This window comes from Rhinolophus sinicus, linkage group LG09 (assembly GCF_036562045.2).
Source record: "Rhinolophus sinicus isolate RSC01 linkage group LG09, ASM3656204v1, whole genome shotgun sequence".
Taxonomy (NCBI): domain Eukaryota; kingdom Metazoa; phylum Chordata; class Mammalia; order Chiroptera; family Rhinolophidae; genus Rhinolophus; species Rhinolophus sinicus.
In genome coordinates, this window is record NC_133758.1 from 104175504 (window position 1) to 104188221 (window position 12718).

At 44.0% G+C, this 12718-nt stretch overlaps 1 protein-coding gene across 5 annotated transcripts in view; it reads left to right on the forward strand.

The window, feature by feature from the left end:
* The window catches only part of CREB5 (cAMP responsive element binding protein 5), a 382587-nt gene that overhangs the window by 253297 nt on the left and 116572 nt on the right, over nucleotides 1-12718 (forward strand). The window contains exon 1 of one of the 5 annotated variants that reach the window (XM_019726166.2): nucleotides 1891-2040. The exons of the other annotated variants lie outside the window; for them this stretch is intronic. Within the exon in view, the coding sequence (XP_019581725.1) occupies nucleotides 1994-2040 (47 nt within the window). The 5' untranslated portion in view covers nucleotides 1891-1993. Of the gene's footprint in view, nucleotides 1-1890; nucleotides 2041-12718 lie in introns of those variants that run through there. 5 annotated transcript variants of the gene reach the window in all.

Here is a 12718-nt window from a genome sequence, read left to right on the forward strand (position 1 = left end):
ATCAGAAGAAAAATCAATAGCTGCTTGGCGAGTCAGACGTAAGTGAGTTATACAGGCCACTGACACGGCGGACCCGACTTTATAACAACCACATTTGCCGCTGTCAGGCCACGGGCTTCAGTGGCGCCAGCTGTAATTACGGCTGATCACCTCTAATTCAGAGCTGCCTGCCTTGATAAAGGTGTCACTGGAGCAACTGTGGCATCAGCGTCAATTGGGGATGTCACGCTCCAGGGCAGACAGCTGGAGGAGAAAGCTCTTCCCCACCCCAGCTCCCAGGGTCAGGGAGACTGTTGGGCAAACCTTACTTTTTTTTAACTCTTCACCTTGAGTGTTGATGTTCCCTGAAGCTGTGATTCCAAGGGACTCAGACTAACAACCCTGTGCCCTAACAGCAGATATCTTTAATAAGCTAAGAGACGTCTCTGAAAGCAGCTTGTACAACTTCGGATGCAAAGAGACAAATGTCTGTATCACCTACTTGATTCACTGGTCATAAAAGAAGGGAGAGGCAATAGACTGTGGCAAAAAGCTATGATTATTTTTTAAAAATAAATGAATCTCAGTGCCATGACTTTCTTCTGCTTTTGCGGTGTTAAAAAAAAAAAAGAAAAGAAAAAAATTTCTGGTGAACTTCCCATTTTTTAAAAATTTTTCTTTCTTTTTGAAAGCGGCATGAAGTGTGAGGGGAAGAGAAAACGGAGAGATGATGGAGTTAAAAAAGCCATACTAACAAAGCAATCAGGTGTCTGGACTGTTCTAGGTAAAATCCTGAGCAGGAGAGGTGTAAAATGGGGGGTGTAGAATTCCACAATTAAAAGGGCTTCACTGTCATTTGTGAAGGATAATGTTTGACCCCCCCAACCCAACACCCCCAGGTTGTTTTGCCTCACCCTATAATTAAAAAAGAGACACACATACTGTTTGTTCTCTCTGCATCCTTTTAAACTCACAGACAGCCACACAGCAGTAGCCCGCCCCACCCCCCCAGCAAGTGCAGGAACAGACAGCCTGTCTTCATTTACTGGGGGAACATAATCTAATTCTCCCTCTTGGTGGACAACTCACCTGAGAGTGGGGGGCGCTAACTTTGTCAGAAAGACAAAGTTTGTGTTTGGCAACAGGGGTCATTTTCCCTTCCTCACCGAAATGAGTGACCAATATGTGCCAACAGAGAAGTAACTGTGATTTCCCAGTTCTTGGTGGCTCCAGACGCAGGCGCGTGTTTGGCCCAGAAGTGGGTTTGCCCTTGCTGACAGGGGGGTCAGATGTGAGAAATCTCTGGAGACCTGGTGGTTGGCATTCAGCAGCAGAAAATCCCATCCAGCTCCAGGGAAAAAAAAACACAAAAACGGCCGTGGGCCTCCACGAAAACCGTGTCACCTGGTTGGAAACGTCAGCCTGGGCTACTGCCCTGTCTTGGTTCTTCATTCATACTCAGTCCTTCCAACCTGTTCAGTTTCACCCATCTCTGCATGTGTCTCCATTGCTATTTCCCTTTCTCCAAACACACAGGCATTATTTTATTAACCAGTGGTTTTTTTTTCCTTTTTGTGTTTTATTTTATCGGAACCAGTGGATCCCTGCCAGCAGAACTGCCGGTCCCTCTCAGAGTCCGAGGCAGCTGCTGGGCCATCCGAAGGCGGCACTGTTTCCCCCTCTGTTTACACGTTTCTAAGGGCAATCACAACGCGAAGGCTCTCGGAGTCTGGAACTCGGCCTGGGGCTGTTTTGGTTACATTGAAGTTTTTGCTTCAGTTCTGCCAGATTTAAATGGTGACTTCACCAGCATTGAGCTAAAAAGGAGAAGGGGGAGGAGGGCGAGCCCAGGAGAAAGAGAGCAAGCGAGAGGAGAGAGAGCCAGAGCTTGGCGCTAGAGAAGGGCCAGCGCATTACATCATCGCTTGGCCTGGAATCAAGTGGGAAGGATGTGAGTCACTCAGGCTAGTTAAGCTTTGGCTCAAATTCTACACACACTCATTCCAGAGCTCTCATGTTCTGCACCTCAGGAGGGAATTCAGCCTCAGTGATGTCCATGAGGTTTGTTTTTAATTTTATTTTCTTTTTTCTGATTTTATACTTTTTTTTTTTTTTTTTTTGCCCTGACCGCCTTCTTTTCTTGAGACTTCATCCTCCTCCTCCTGTTCTCTCTCTTCCCCGTCTCCCCTTTCTGCCCGTCTTTGTTTCTCTTCTTCTTCCTTCTCCTCTTTCCCCAGCCCCTCCGCTCCTCTGGTCCGGAGGAGGCATTTCTTTTCACTTTGATAAGAGTTTTTGTTCTAGTACCGCGACCTGAATGAGTTGAACCGAGGCCGGGTTGGGCAAAACAAACAGAGCCAGGCAGAGCGACAGGAGCAGAAAGGCCACAAATAAAAAGCGAAGCGAGAAAGAGCAAACTCGGGCGAAGTTTCTTTGCTGCGGTGTCGCTCCTAATCGGAGGAGACAGGGAGAGAGTTAAAATGCAGGAACCAATCGCTTGAATGGTGATGTAATGCAAGAACCTCAGGGCAGTTAAGTAATGTGAGATCGAGGGGGTCAGGGTTGCAAAGCATTTACCTGCTCTCAAGGGGTTTTCAGTTTATTATCAATTGCAGTGACTGTAACTGGCTTCAGACTGCAATCTCTAATTATTCACAGACACCCCTTTTTTATCTTTTATTATTAAAAGTAAAACTATATTATGATACTTAAAAAAAAAAACATGATATTATCACAGCTGTGTATTATTTTCCACCAGGATTCTCTCTCTCTCTCTTAAGTGGCTCAAAAAACGTTTGGCTTTTCATACAAGGTCAAAGTGAAGTGACGGTGGGTGTTGGGGGTAGCTTTTGGAGTGTAACTGGTGAATTGCAAGTGCCGGGAAAACTATTTGGTGTATTATGTTGAGGATGAAGGGCTGTGCCGTTGCGTTTATTACTCAGAATATAATGTAGATTTTTGAAAAGTAAGGCATATATGAGCCTCAGAAGTAGCAAAGTCTTTCACCTATCATTTTAGTTCATGTGAACGGCGAATGTGCAATTTGCTTGAGAATTTTAATGTTCTGTTGTTTCACGTGACAATCAACTTAATCCAGTGCTATCTTGAAACCTTTTCTGTTCTTGAATTAATGCTAAATTGATCAGCTGCGGTTGTGGGAGGGAGGACGATGAAAACTTCTTGATTGGTTGGTTTAGAAACAGCTCGTTCATATTTGTGAGTAAGGAATTAACCCAAACTAAGTTGAGAGAGGGGCAAGTGACATTCTTGATGCTTTAAGGATCTAGTGTACCCAGAGAGATTTTTACGTTGTGACCACGTTTCTGTGTGTTTTGTAAAATATAGTTAAGTGCTGTGATGCACTGCCAGGGCTGACTGCTTTCTGAAACCATGCGACATTATGGATAGTTCTAAACTGAAGCTCTCTGCAGTTAGGAGCCAGCCACTCAGCCCTGACTCTTGGCTACTCTGAAACTTCTCAGGCTCACTTAGCCTAGATCTTCATACAACTGGATGCATCCTGAAGCATGGGGCACACACCTGCTTATTGAATGCATGATTGGGGTGTAATTAATCTTGGCTTTTTATGGATCTTCTCCACTCTCTCCTTTTTTGGGGCAGAGATGGAAGGGGGAGGGTAGTCAGAGGTAAATTTTGGAATAAACAGCCTGATGTGCTGAAGGTCAAGAGTGCCAATCCTGATGACCTTGAACAAGTCACTGAAACCATCTGGGCTTCATTTTAAAATGAGGGAGCAGGTGAGCTGGGCTGTAAGCCCCTCCTTCACATGTGGGACCAGTCTGAAATAATCTTGGAAGTCCCTTTCAGCTGAGAGTTCTGTGTCTGTCCCTGTTCTATAAAAGTATTGCTAAAAGGTATTTGGTATAGCTTTTCAGAGAAAAGTACATTTGAAATCAAGATGAAAAGAAATGAATGGGGAGAGTGAAAAGGAATATGTCTTCCCCGTTTTGAAGGTTGGTTTTGGGGCTTCCTTTTTGACCTGAAGACTTCTTTTGTGGTGAAATTCTTAGTTTTCAAATGCTACCTGCAAGGAGTCCCCAGTGAGAGATAATTACGTAGGTGAGTCTGTCAAAAGCGTGGCAGAAGAGGCAAGGGTCCATTTTATTTACCTACCCAGGAAACTTTTCTAAAACATCCCACATGTCCCTTAGATGCATCAAATTGTGCTAAAAATGCAGAAGACATTTATGCTTCATTCGCTTATGATGCAGAACCGTATTTGTAATGAATTTATTCCCCCCAAAGACAGCATGACTCCTTGATATGTTTCTGTAATTTCACGTAAACTTAACTTTTTAGATGAGATTGAAGGCAACATTTTAAAACCTTCAAAGCACATGAAAGGCAAAACGATATGTGCTCGTTAGAAAGATAATTTTCTCAAACAATATCCCTATTCTTAAGCCAAATTCCAGGGTCGTAGCCTTATTGTAAAGTATGTATTCGTGGACCCAGCTCCATTGTGCGTAGGGAAGGATGACAGCTCTGCCTGTCTGTGGGGGTGGGGGTGGTGGGGAGTTACCAAGAGCTGAAATGAAATCAGTGGTGAAGGTTATTAGTCATTGGGCAAAGTTTGATGAGTGCCAAGTGTGTGCTTGGGACTTTTCAGGAATAAAGAGGGCATGATATCTTTTTTTAGAGCATTACAATTTATGTTGACTTGGCTGTGACTTGCTCACCCATAATCAGAAATGTCCTGCTTGTGACTGACAGAAAGGCAAAGCAAGGAGCGTGATCCCAGGTCAGACTTCAGTTACCTCACTTCATCCCCACAGTAAACTAGAGGGGTACCAGTCCTTAGCTCCATTCTTCGGTGATTGTTTTGCTTTCTTCGGAGTGTATTTGTTTGTTTGTTTGTTTTATTGTTGTTTTTTAAATTGAATTTTTAATTGAGATAATTGTAGACTTATGTGCAGTTATAAGAAATGATACAGAGAGATACTGTGTACCCTTTCCCCACTTTCCCCAATGGTAACAAGTTGCAAAATCATAGTCCAGTATCACAACCAGGAGATGCCGTTGATACAACCCTCTGCCATTATTCAGCTTCCCCACTTCACTTATACTTACGTGTGTGTGTGTGTGTGTGTGTGTGTGTGTGTGGTTTTTATCAATAGGAAACCTGAGGGTCAGACTTGCTATAGTTCACACAAGCTCTAACCCCTTAAGTTCAGCCCACACTAGGTCTAGTTCACCATCACTGACAGACTTTCCAGCACCATCATGACGGTCAGGGGCCTGATGTCTGTACTTGTCATGGAGAATCTTGATGACATTGTCCATGTTTTATACTCCCTTGGGACATGACCTGAGTGGCAGCTTTGCTCTCCATAGGGGTCCCTGGGGCCATGCCTCACATGTTAGTATGTGAAGGGGGAGGCAAGGCTTTGAGGGAACAATAGAAGAGGCACATAGCTATTCCCTCTGTATGCCAGACACAGAGCAGCGGAATGTCAACTGTCCATGCCTCAGCTTCACCGTAAGCCAGTGCTGAACTCAGCGTTCTTCCTCTTGCCCTCACATTTTTTCCCTTGTGGACACATCTATGGCATGAAGAAAGGGGAAGACACCAGGAAGGGAGGCATCTATTGATCAGATAAGCAGTGTGTGGCCTCCTGAAAAGAGCATCATGGCTTTTGGGATCAAAAGGCTTGGGTTCAAATCACTCTTCCACTTACTAGTTCTGTAACTTTGGCAAGCCACTTAACTTGTCTGTGCTGTAGTTCCTATCTTTTTTGTGACATGAGAACAACTGAACCTGTCACGTGGAGTTGTGAGGGGTGGAGATACGTGGTAAGGCCCGTGGCATACAGTGAGATGACAGGAACTAAGCCTTAGCTGCTGCCACTGTGAAGATGGCTGTACGGGATCCTCCCGGCGGAAGTCTCTGCAGCAAGTGACTGATTTCAGACTCTCACAGGGCATCTTGTTCCCAGCATCACTTAAGCTTCTTCCTTCTCTAGCCTCACTTCTCTTATGCCTTTTTCTAATTCAGAAAATCAAGCAGGGTCTGAGATTACGTCAGGTACTAGAAACAGAAGTAAAAATACCATTCTCATTAAAGTGAGGCGAGAACTAGTACTGATAAAACCTGCCAAATTTCCAGTAACCTGAGTGGAGGGAGAGATGCAAACAATACGGGTTGGAAAAAAAGACCCTGTGTCCCCATTCATGCTCAGCTGTGGCTTTGTGAATGAGAAAATGAAGTGAAATGGACATGAGTGAATTCGGTCGTGAGAACTGGATTCCATTCCTGGCTTGACGAAGAGAAGTTTGTATTTGCCGTCGCGTGTATGTGTAACGCAGGTCTTTAGTGGGGTGAGGCTACCTTTTAAGCTTGCTACCGCCTCTCACATATCTTTTCTGGTCATAAAAATGATGTCTTAGAGATTGAAGAATAAGGGATTTCCAAGGTGGCAAGGGGGAAAGTGTTATGATGGTGAAGTTGGTGGAATTATGTAAGAGCGATGGGGCCCGAGGCTTTAATCAAGTGTTCCATTCTAGGATCCCTGAGTCTAAGCTGGAAATGGATGCTAGGCTGTCTCAAGCTGCAGGGTAAAAATATCATCTCCGATTTGACTTAGTATGCATTAGTCAGGAAGGCCAGATGAAGGGGCGGAAATTCACGTGGACTTGAGGGTAAGTCCTGTCGTGTGCCTGACAGAAAGCAGGGTGGGCAAATCTGGAATTGCACTTACAAAAAAGAAGAAGAAGTGGATGAAAGATGGACTTCTCCTTTCTGCTTTGTTTTCATTTGGTTTTCTGGGCTTCTGACCTTCCAAGGGGACTCATGGCGTTGAATTGCAGATGGATGTATGAACGAGGAGTTGAGGCAGCCGTCACAGCACCAGGATGTGGGGAATAGCCAAGAAAGGGAAGGAAAAGGCATGGCATTGATCAATGTGGGCCAGGCCAGTAAAACTTCTGTGGTCCAAATGTAAGTCTGTGATTTTTCAACAGACTTTGCGAGTCTGATGAAAATGCATGTGGTGAGCGTTGGCGCTTTCCGAGGTGTGTAGTTCATGAGTTGGGGTTGCAACAACAGCAAGTTCCTTGCATCCTTACATCCTTGAAAACTGAAATTGACTTGTCTTAGCACTCCAAAGTCCACTGCATAGTACACAGACACTTTATAACAAGCCCATACATCTTTCCTTCCTGTGCCTACCCTGGCAGGGGAGCTGACTTAATGATTGATGAAGCACCACGGTCCCCAAGAAGAATTCATCAATACTTCACGATCACTGTGAAGAGTGCGACAGTAGTTATACAATAGCCAAGACTCATCTAGCTATCAGCAGTCTTCCTTTTCTCCACATGATACCAAAAATTGAATTCTACCTTATCATTTTGTTCTTTGCCGTCTGGAACAACTGAAATAGAACTGGAGGTGTCCAAAAAAGCAAAGCCTGGAAAAAACAATAAGGCTCCAAACGAATGCCAAGGTATCTATTAATGCATAGACTCAATCACTCATCTTAACGAGAGATGGAAAATGGGGCCAAGAGGCTATGTGTATAAGCTGGAATGCCCACCATGAGTTACTGTGTTTTAGGAGGCTGCGGACTTTTTTTTTCCTTTTAAACCAAAGATCTTTAAAAAATTGTAATCATGTTGAGCTGGCCACATGTGCTCACATGGCAGAGAAGCCAGCTGGGCCTCTTGTAGCTTTGTGGGCTTGGTCACCCACTTGGCTCTGCCCCCTGCCCTCAGCGGGGCCGTATCACTGCTCAAGGAAGGTCTGCAAAGCTCGCTCAGCTCCTTTACAAAGGTGGAGCCTGTGTATTCGAAGTCAACATGGCCCATGTGATTGTGCCGTGTGACTTGTTTTGGAGTCAGATTGATCTGTGTGCAAACTCTGGCTTTGCCACTTGCCAGCTGTGTGATTTTGGACAATCTGTTGACAGTTTCTAAACCTCAGTTACTTCATCTATGAAATGGAATCTGTGAGACGGGGACTATCATGCACTTAGCAGAGCAAATGTTGAGTACATGTTAGTTATTTATGAATGGGACCAGGTGACATTTGGGGACAGTGTTGGGCATCGACAATGTAGAGAGAAGTACTGTCCGTTAGCAGTTCCTTCCCAGAAAGGTAGACTGAGTCACAGAATTTAGGTGAGACTGTGAGGAGAAAGAGAGGTGGGTATAGAATCATAACACTGGCTCTGTACTATATGACCATCTCTTCATCGGTCAGATAATTAGCTTTAATCTCTCACTTTAAATCAGTTTATTTCAGCGCCAAGAAGACCCATGTCTTTTTTCTCACCCTTTTATTTAAGTAGTAGGTTTCTGTTTTAGACAGCCTTAAACAAATTTCCTTTTGCATGTGCCTCTTCTTGACCTTCTTATTTATCTTAATACTTCAGTCAGCTCAGCAACACTCTGCAATAAAGGGCTGATCCCCTTTAATTCCTCTGGAATTAATCATAATGACAGCAATTATAACAAACCCATTTAGTATAAATGCAGATGTAAATTACTTTTGCATTGCATTTTACCTTTAGTTTTGCTCTCACCAGCATCCACCCAAATATGGATTCCACAGGGGCTTCTCTAGCCAGATTATTTTTCTTAGTTCAGATCTTGCCCTAGCTCAGTCCATGAGTGCTTGTTGCCATTTCCTTCCATCCAGGGCAGAGAGGAAGCGCCAGTGTACAGGTCACGGGGAACGTCATTTGATTTGGCTTCACCCTCACCACCCAGAACTTCCTTAGCAGTAGAATAATAATCCCGTAATTCTAAATGTATTGACAGGCAGGAACCTTAGAGGTCCTTCGGCCCAACCCATCCATCTTACAGATTCAGAAATCAAGGCCACCCAAAGATGTGCCAAGGTATCCGGTATCATAAAGCTATTGAGTGGCAGGGCCAGGACCGGGCTCTGATGCCGTCAGGAGCACATTTCCGCTCTGCCAGGCTATCGGGCTTCCCAGTGCCAGGAACTCCACCTTCTTACTCCAGCTTATGCTTCTCAGACCTATTTTGTGCTTTGGCTCCTGGGGATGGTGGAGTGAGGAAAGTGCAACGAAAGACTTAGATGTGCTGGGGCACAGAGGACCAAGCAGCTTGGAGAAGCTGGGAGTCATTCAGGCACCTGGCTGTGCAAAACCTCCACCCTCTGGTGTACAGGGAGGGGTGGGGAGGCTGACCAGACGGCTTGCTTGCTCTCTGCCTGCAGCCTCTAACTCCCTGGTGGCTAGTTAGGGGGAGGGGCATGCTGTCCCAGGCCTTGAATGAGATGGGGTAACCGTCCAGGAGTCAGGCTCCCTTTGCTTCCCACCGCTCTCTCCGTCCCTCCCTCTCCCAGCACCAGCCCTGGCTACACTGAATGCATGTCGGACGAGGACAGAGCTTGGAAGCCGCCCCAGAATCAGCACCCACCCACCTGCAGGATGTGACCTCTGGGCTCTGAAACTTGCTGCTTCCTCCCTCTTCCTCCCCACCTAGGGAACAGTTTTAGACCACAATTCCCAACACAGCCCCACTTTGCACTTTAATCCCAAAGAGACTCAGACACTTTATGACCACAGAAAACTTGTCACTTCATTACGATCCTGAAAAAAAGAGAGCAAAGTGTAATTCATAGTTGTTTTAATGACTTTGCATCCTTACCCATAGAGGCAGCTTTCAGCTGTGAAAAGACACCAGCCGGCTCTGACATCTAACAGTGTGACGGGGGCAGCAGTTTTCATAATGCCTTGTCACAAGAGTCTTCACAGACAGTTAACCCGAGTCATCTTCCCACAGTAATTATCCAGGTGCTGTACTATTTGGCTTCCTCCAAAGTCTCCAAAGCTCCGTTGTGTAGAGATGAACTATTGTGCCTCCCGACCTTGAACGGATGTTTCTAACTAATTAATGCTGGTTAAGTGCTTGAAGAATGCACTTTGGAAATATGCTGGTGCTAACATGTCTGGGTCTCCCCCACACAATTGCACTGTGTGCAGGTCGGAAATCGTTCTTGCTGTTTGTAAATCATATTAAGATGACTATGACCCTTGCTTTTTTCACCTGGGTATCTATGTGCCCCGCCCCCATCCCTTCCCCACCACCCATTCGTTCTTTGCCCATTTCTCCCAGTCTGTGTATTAAGCCACCTTTGGTAAATAGGTCAGTGATTTGTAAGATTTCCTCCTTAAGATGAGAAGGGTCATATTGGGTCTTTCCACCCATGTGGTCTGTAATGAGGCAAATTGAAAACTGCTATTGGCTAAATTACCAGTAAAAGACACATGGTTTTTCTGTATGGGAAAGTAGTTTTGAAACTTTTTTGATATGAGCAACAGTTAGAAATATATTTTATATCGCAGCCCGATATACTCACTTGCATATGTTTACATGAGTGTGTGTATTTTGATGAAACAATACTCCATCTTTACTGTGTATAATGTTCTTGGATAGCTTATATTCTATTCATTTTTCTAAAATAGTAGTCACATCAGCTTAAACTGATTTCACTAGTTTCTCACTATTATACCCATTAACGAATTGCAGCCGAGTTGGAAAAGCATCAGCCTAGTGGAAACGTCACTGGAATGCTGCGACAGGGTCAGGAGACCTTGGTCAGATGGCCAGCTCTGTCCCAACTCCGAGATTCCTTCCCTAGACATCAGCTTTCTCATATAAAATTAAGGCATTTGTTTTCAAACTGAATTTACCCTCAGCGTACTTTCTTTAAAATCCTCTTCTGTGGAAGACCAGTATGGAAAACAGAGCCCCAGCTCCCAGTACCTTCTTCCTTAACTCGTGCCCTCACCCTTACCCAGGAGCCCTTGGAACGCGATCCAGAAATTACTGGACTAGAAATTTCAGAAGTCCCTTCTAGTTCTGGCGCTCAGTGAGCATTATATTTCCTAGGTAATAGATTTGTCTAAGGAAACACACCAGGTTTTACTTCCCTTGATTCTGAGCTGGGATTCACAATTGGGAAGCTCTAGAATCAATGGGAATTTTCGCTCTAGGAACCCAGTTCTCAGTTTTATCACTTGTTCTTCAGCCTCCTGGGACAGGCTTTTTCGGGGAAAGAAGGCCTTTGAAAGGCCTTCGATAGATGCATACGCAGGCAGACATGTGAGGACATTGATTTATGTCACTGTGTCTGCTATTTTCTTGCCTCCTAAATTCAGCAGGTTCTTGATTTTTAACACAGCTCAAATCATTTGGCTTACAGCTGGTAAAATACAATTCTCTGGTTCTCAGAAAAAAAGGCTTTTTAGACTTATAAAAAGAGAAGCTCATAAGACTTCTTGAACATCAAATAGCTCTTACAAAACACCATTTTGATGAGTTAAGTGTAAATGAATCAGAAACATACGGATTAAATTTCCCTTGAAAGACACATGGGTTTAAGAATTAAGGGGGGTGGGGGAGTGCTTGGCAAGATGGATTTCAGGTTTTTGCCAAACCTCAAAATGTTTGAAAAATGGTTTGAGACATTTTTACTGAACACAAAATGCCACGGAGTTCACCCATCCCAGACATAATAGCGAATCTTTTTGACAACAACTTTATGACAAGAAAAAAGGTCTGTGGGGCTTAGCCATTTTCTCAATTCTCCTTTAACCCTCCCCCCCCAAAAAAAAAAAAAAAAAAAAACATTTATAGGGCTAAGAGAACTGTCTGATTGACAAAGTAAAGTTTCAAGTCAGGCAATTACCAGAAAATCGCCCCACAACTTAAAAACACTTGAATTTTTCCCCCCATACTACCCAAAGTCAATTATACCATTTTCTAAGTGGAATAATACACTCTAGGGATATGCAGTATTTGCTATATTTTATTCATTGGTGTCTAGAGCAATGCACAGATATTCTAGTCATTTGTATGATATTACAATGCCAGCTTCTTTGGAGATGGAAAAAAATGCCCACTAAAAGCAAACGTCTTGGAGAGAAATGTCCAATGGTTTATTAAAACAACCACAGTGTGGAAATGCTATATATTTTAGAGGCAGGGCATGGGTTGAGGTTTTCAAGCTGCTAGGAATGGTCTTGGAAACTTGAATTCTGTTATAGGTTCTTTATTTAATAAGCTATATTAGGACTTCTCCGCACTTCAGAAGTCTTGCTGGCGTGATGAAACTTGGGAGCAACATATTAAGGACACGTGGACTGATTGTCTTACGAGAGTTGTGCATCTTATGTACTACATAAGTACTCTCCAATTATTTTTTACTGCCTATTCCTGACAAAAGCGTGGCACTTTTACAGCCTCATTTTTCATATACAAAAGCACAAGAATGGGTTTTGAGCTAGCTGTCCCCAGCAAGTGAGGGAAAGCACCTGGCTGAGAAGGCTTGGGATGCGCCATTTGCTTTGTGACGCTACCTTCTCTCATGCCCTTGTTTCATTTTCATATTTAAGCCAGGACGACCACGGTTTGCTTGCCTGCTTCCTTCCTTCCTTCCTTTCTTCCTCTCTTTCTTTTCCTTTGAAAGAAAGGGTGCATTCAGTGACTGCCAAAATCGATTTAGAAATGAGGAGACAACAACGTACTTTTCAAAAGGTTTTATGTCGATGTAGGCCAAAAAACAAAGCCATCTTTAAATCTATGTATTTTAACTCCATGCTGGAAGTAATGGGGGAAATCTAGTTATTGTCTTGTTAGTGTAGCATCTCACGTAATACTTTGAGGTAGGACTTTTCAGGAACCAAAATGAATCTGTTGCAAAAGGAGCACCCAGAAGAGAGAGTAAATATCACAGGAAACTCCTTTC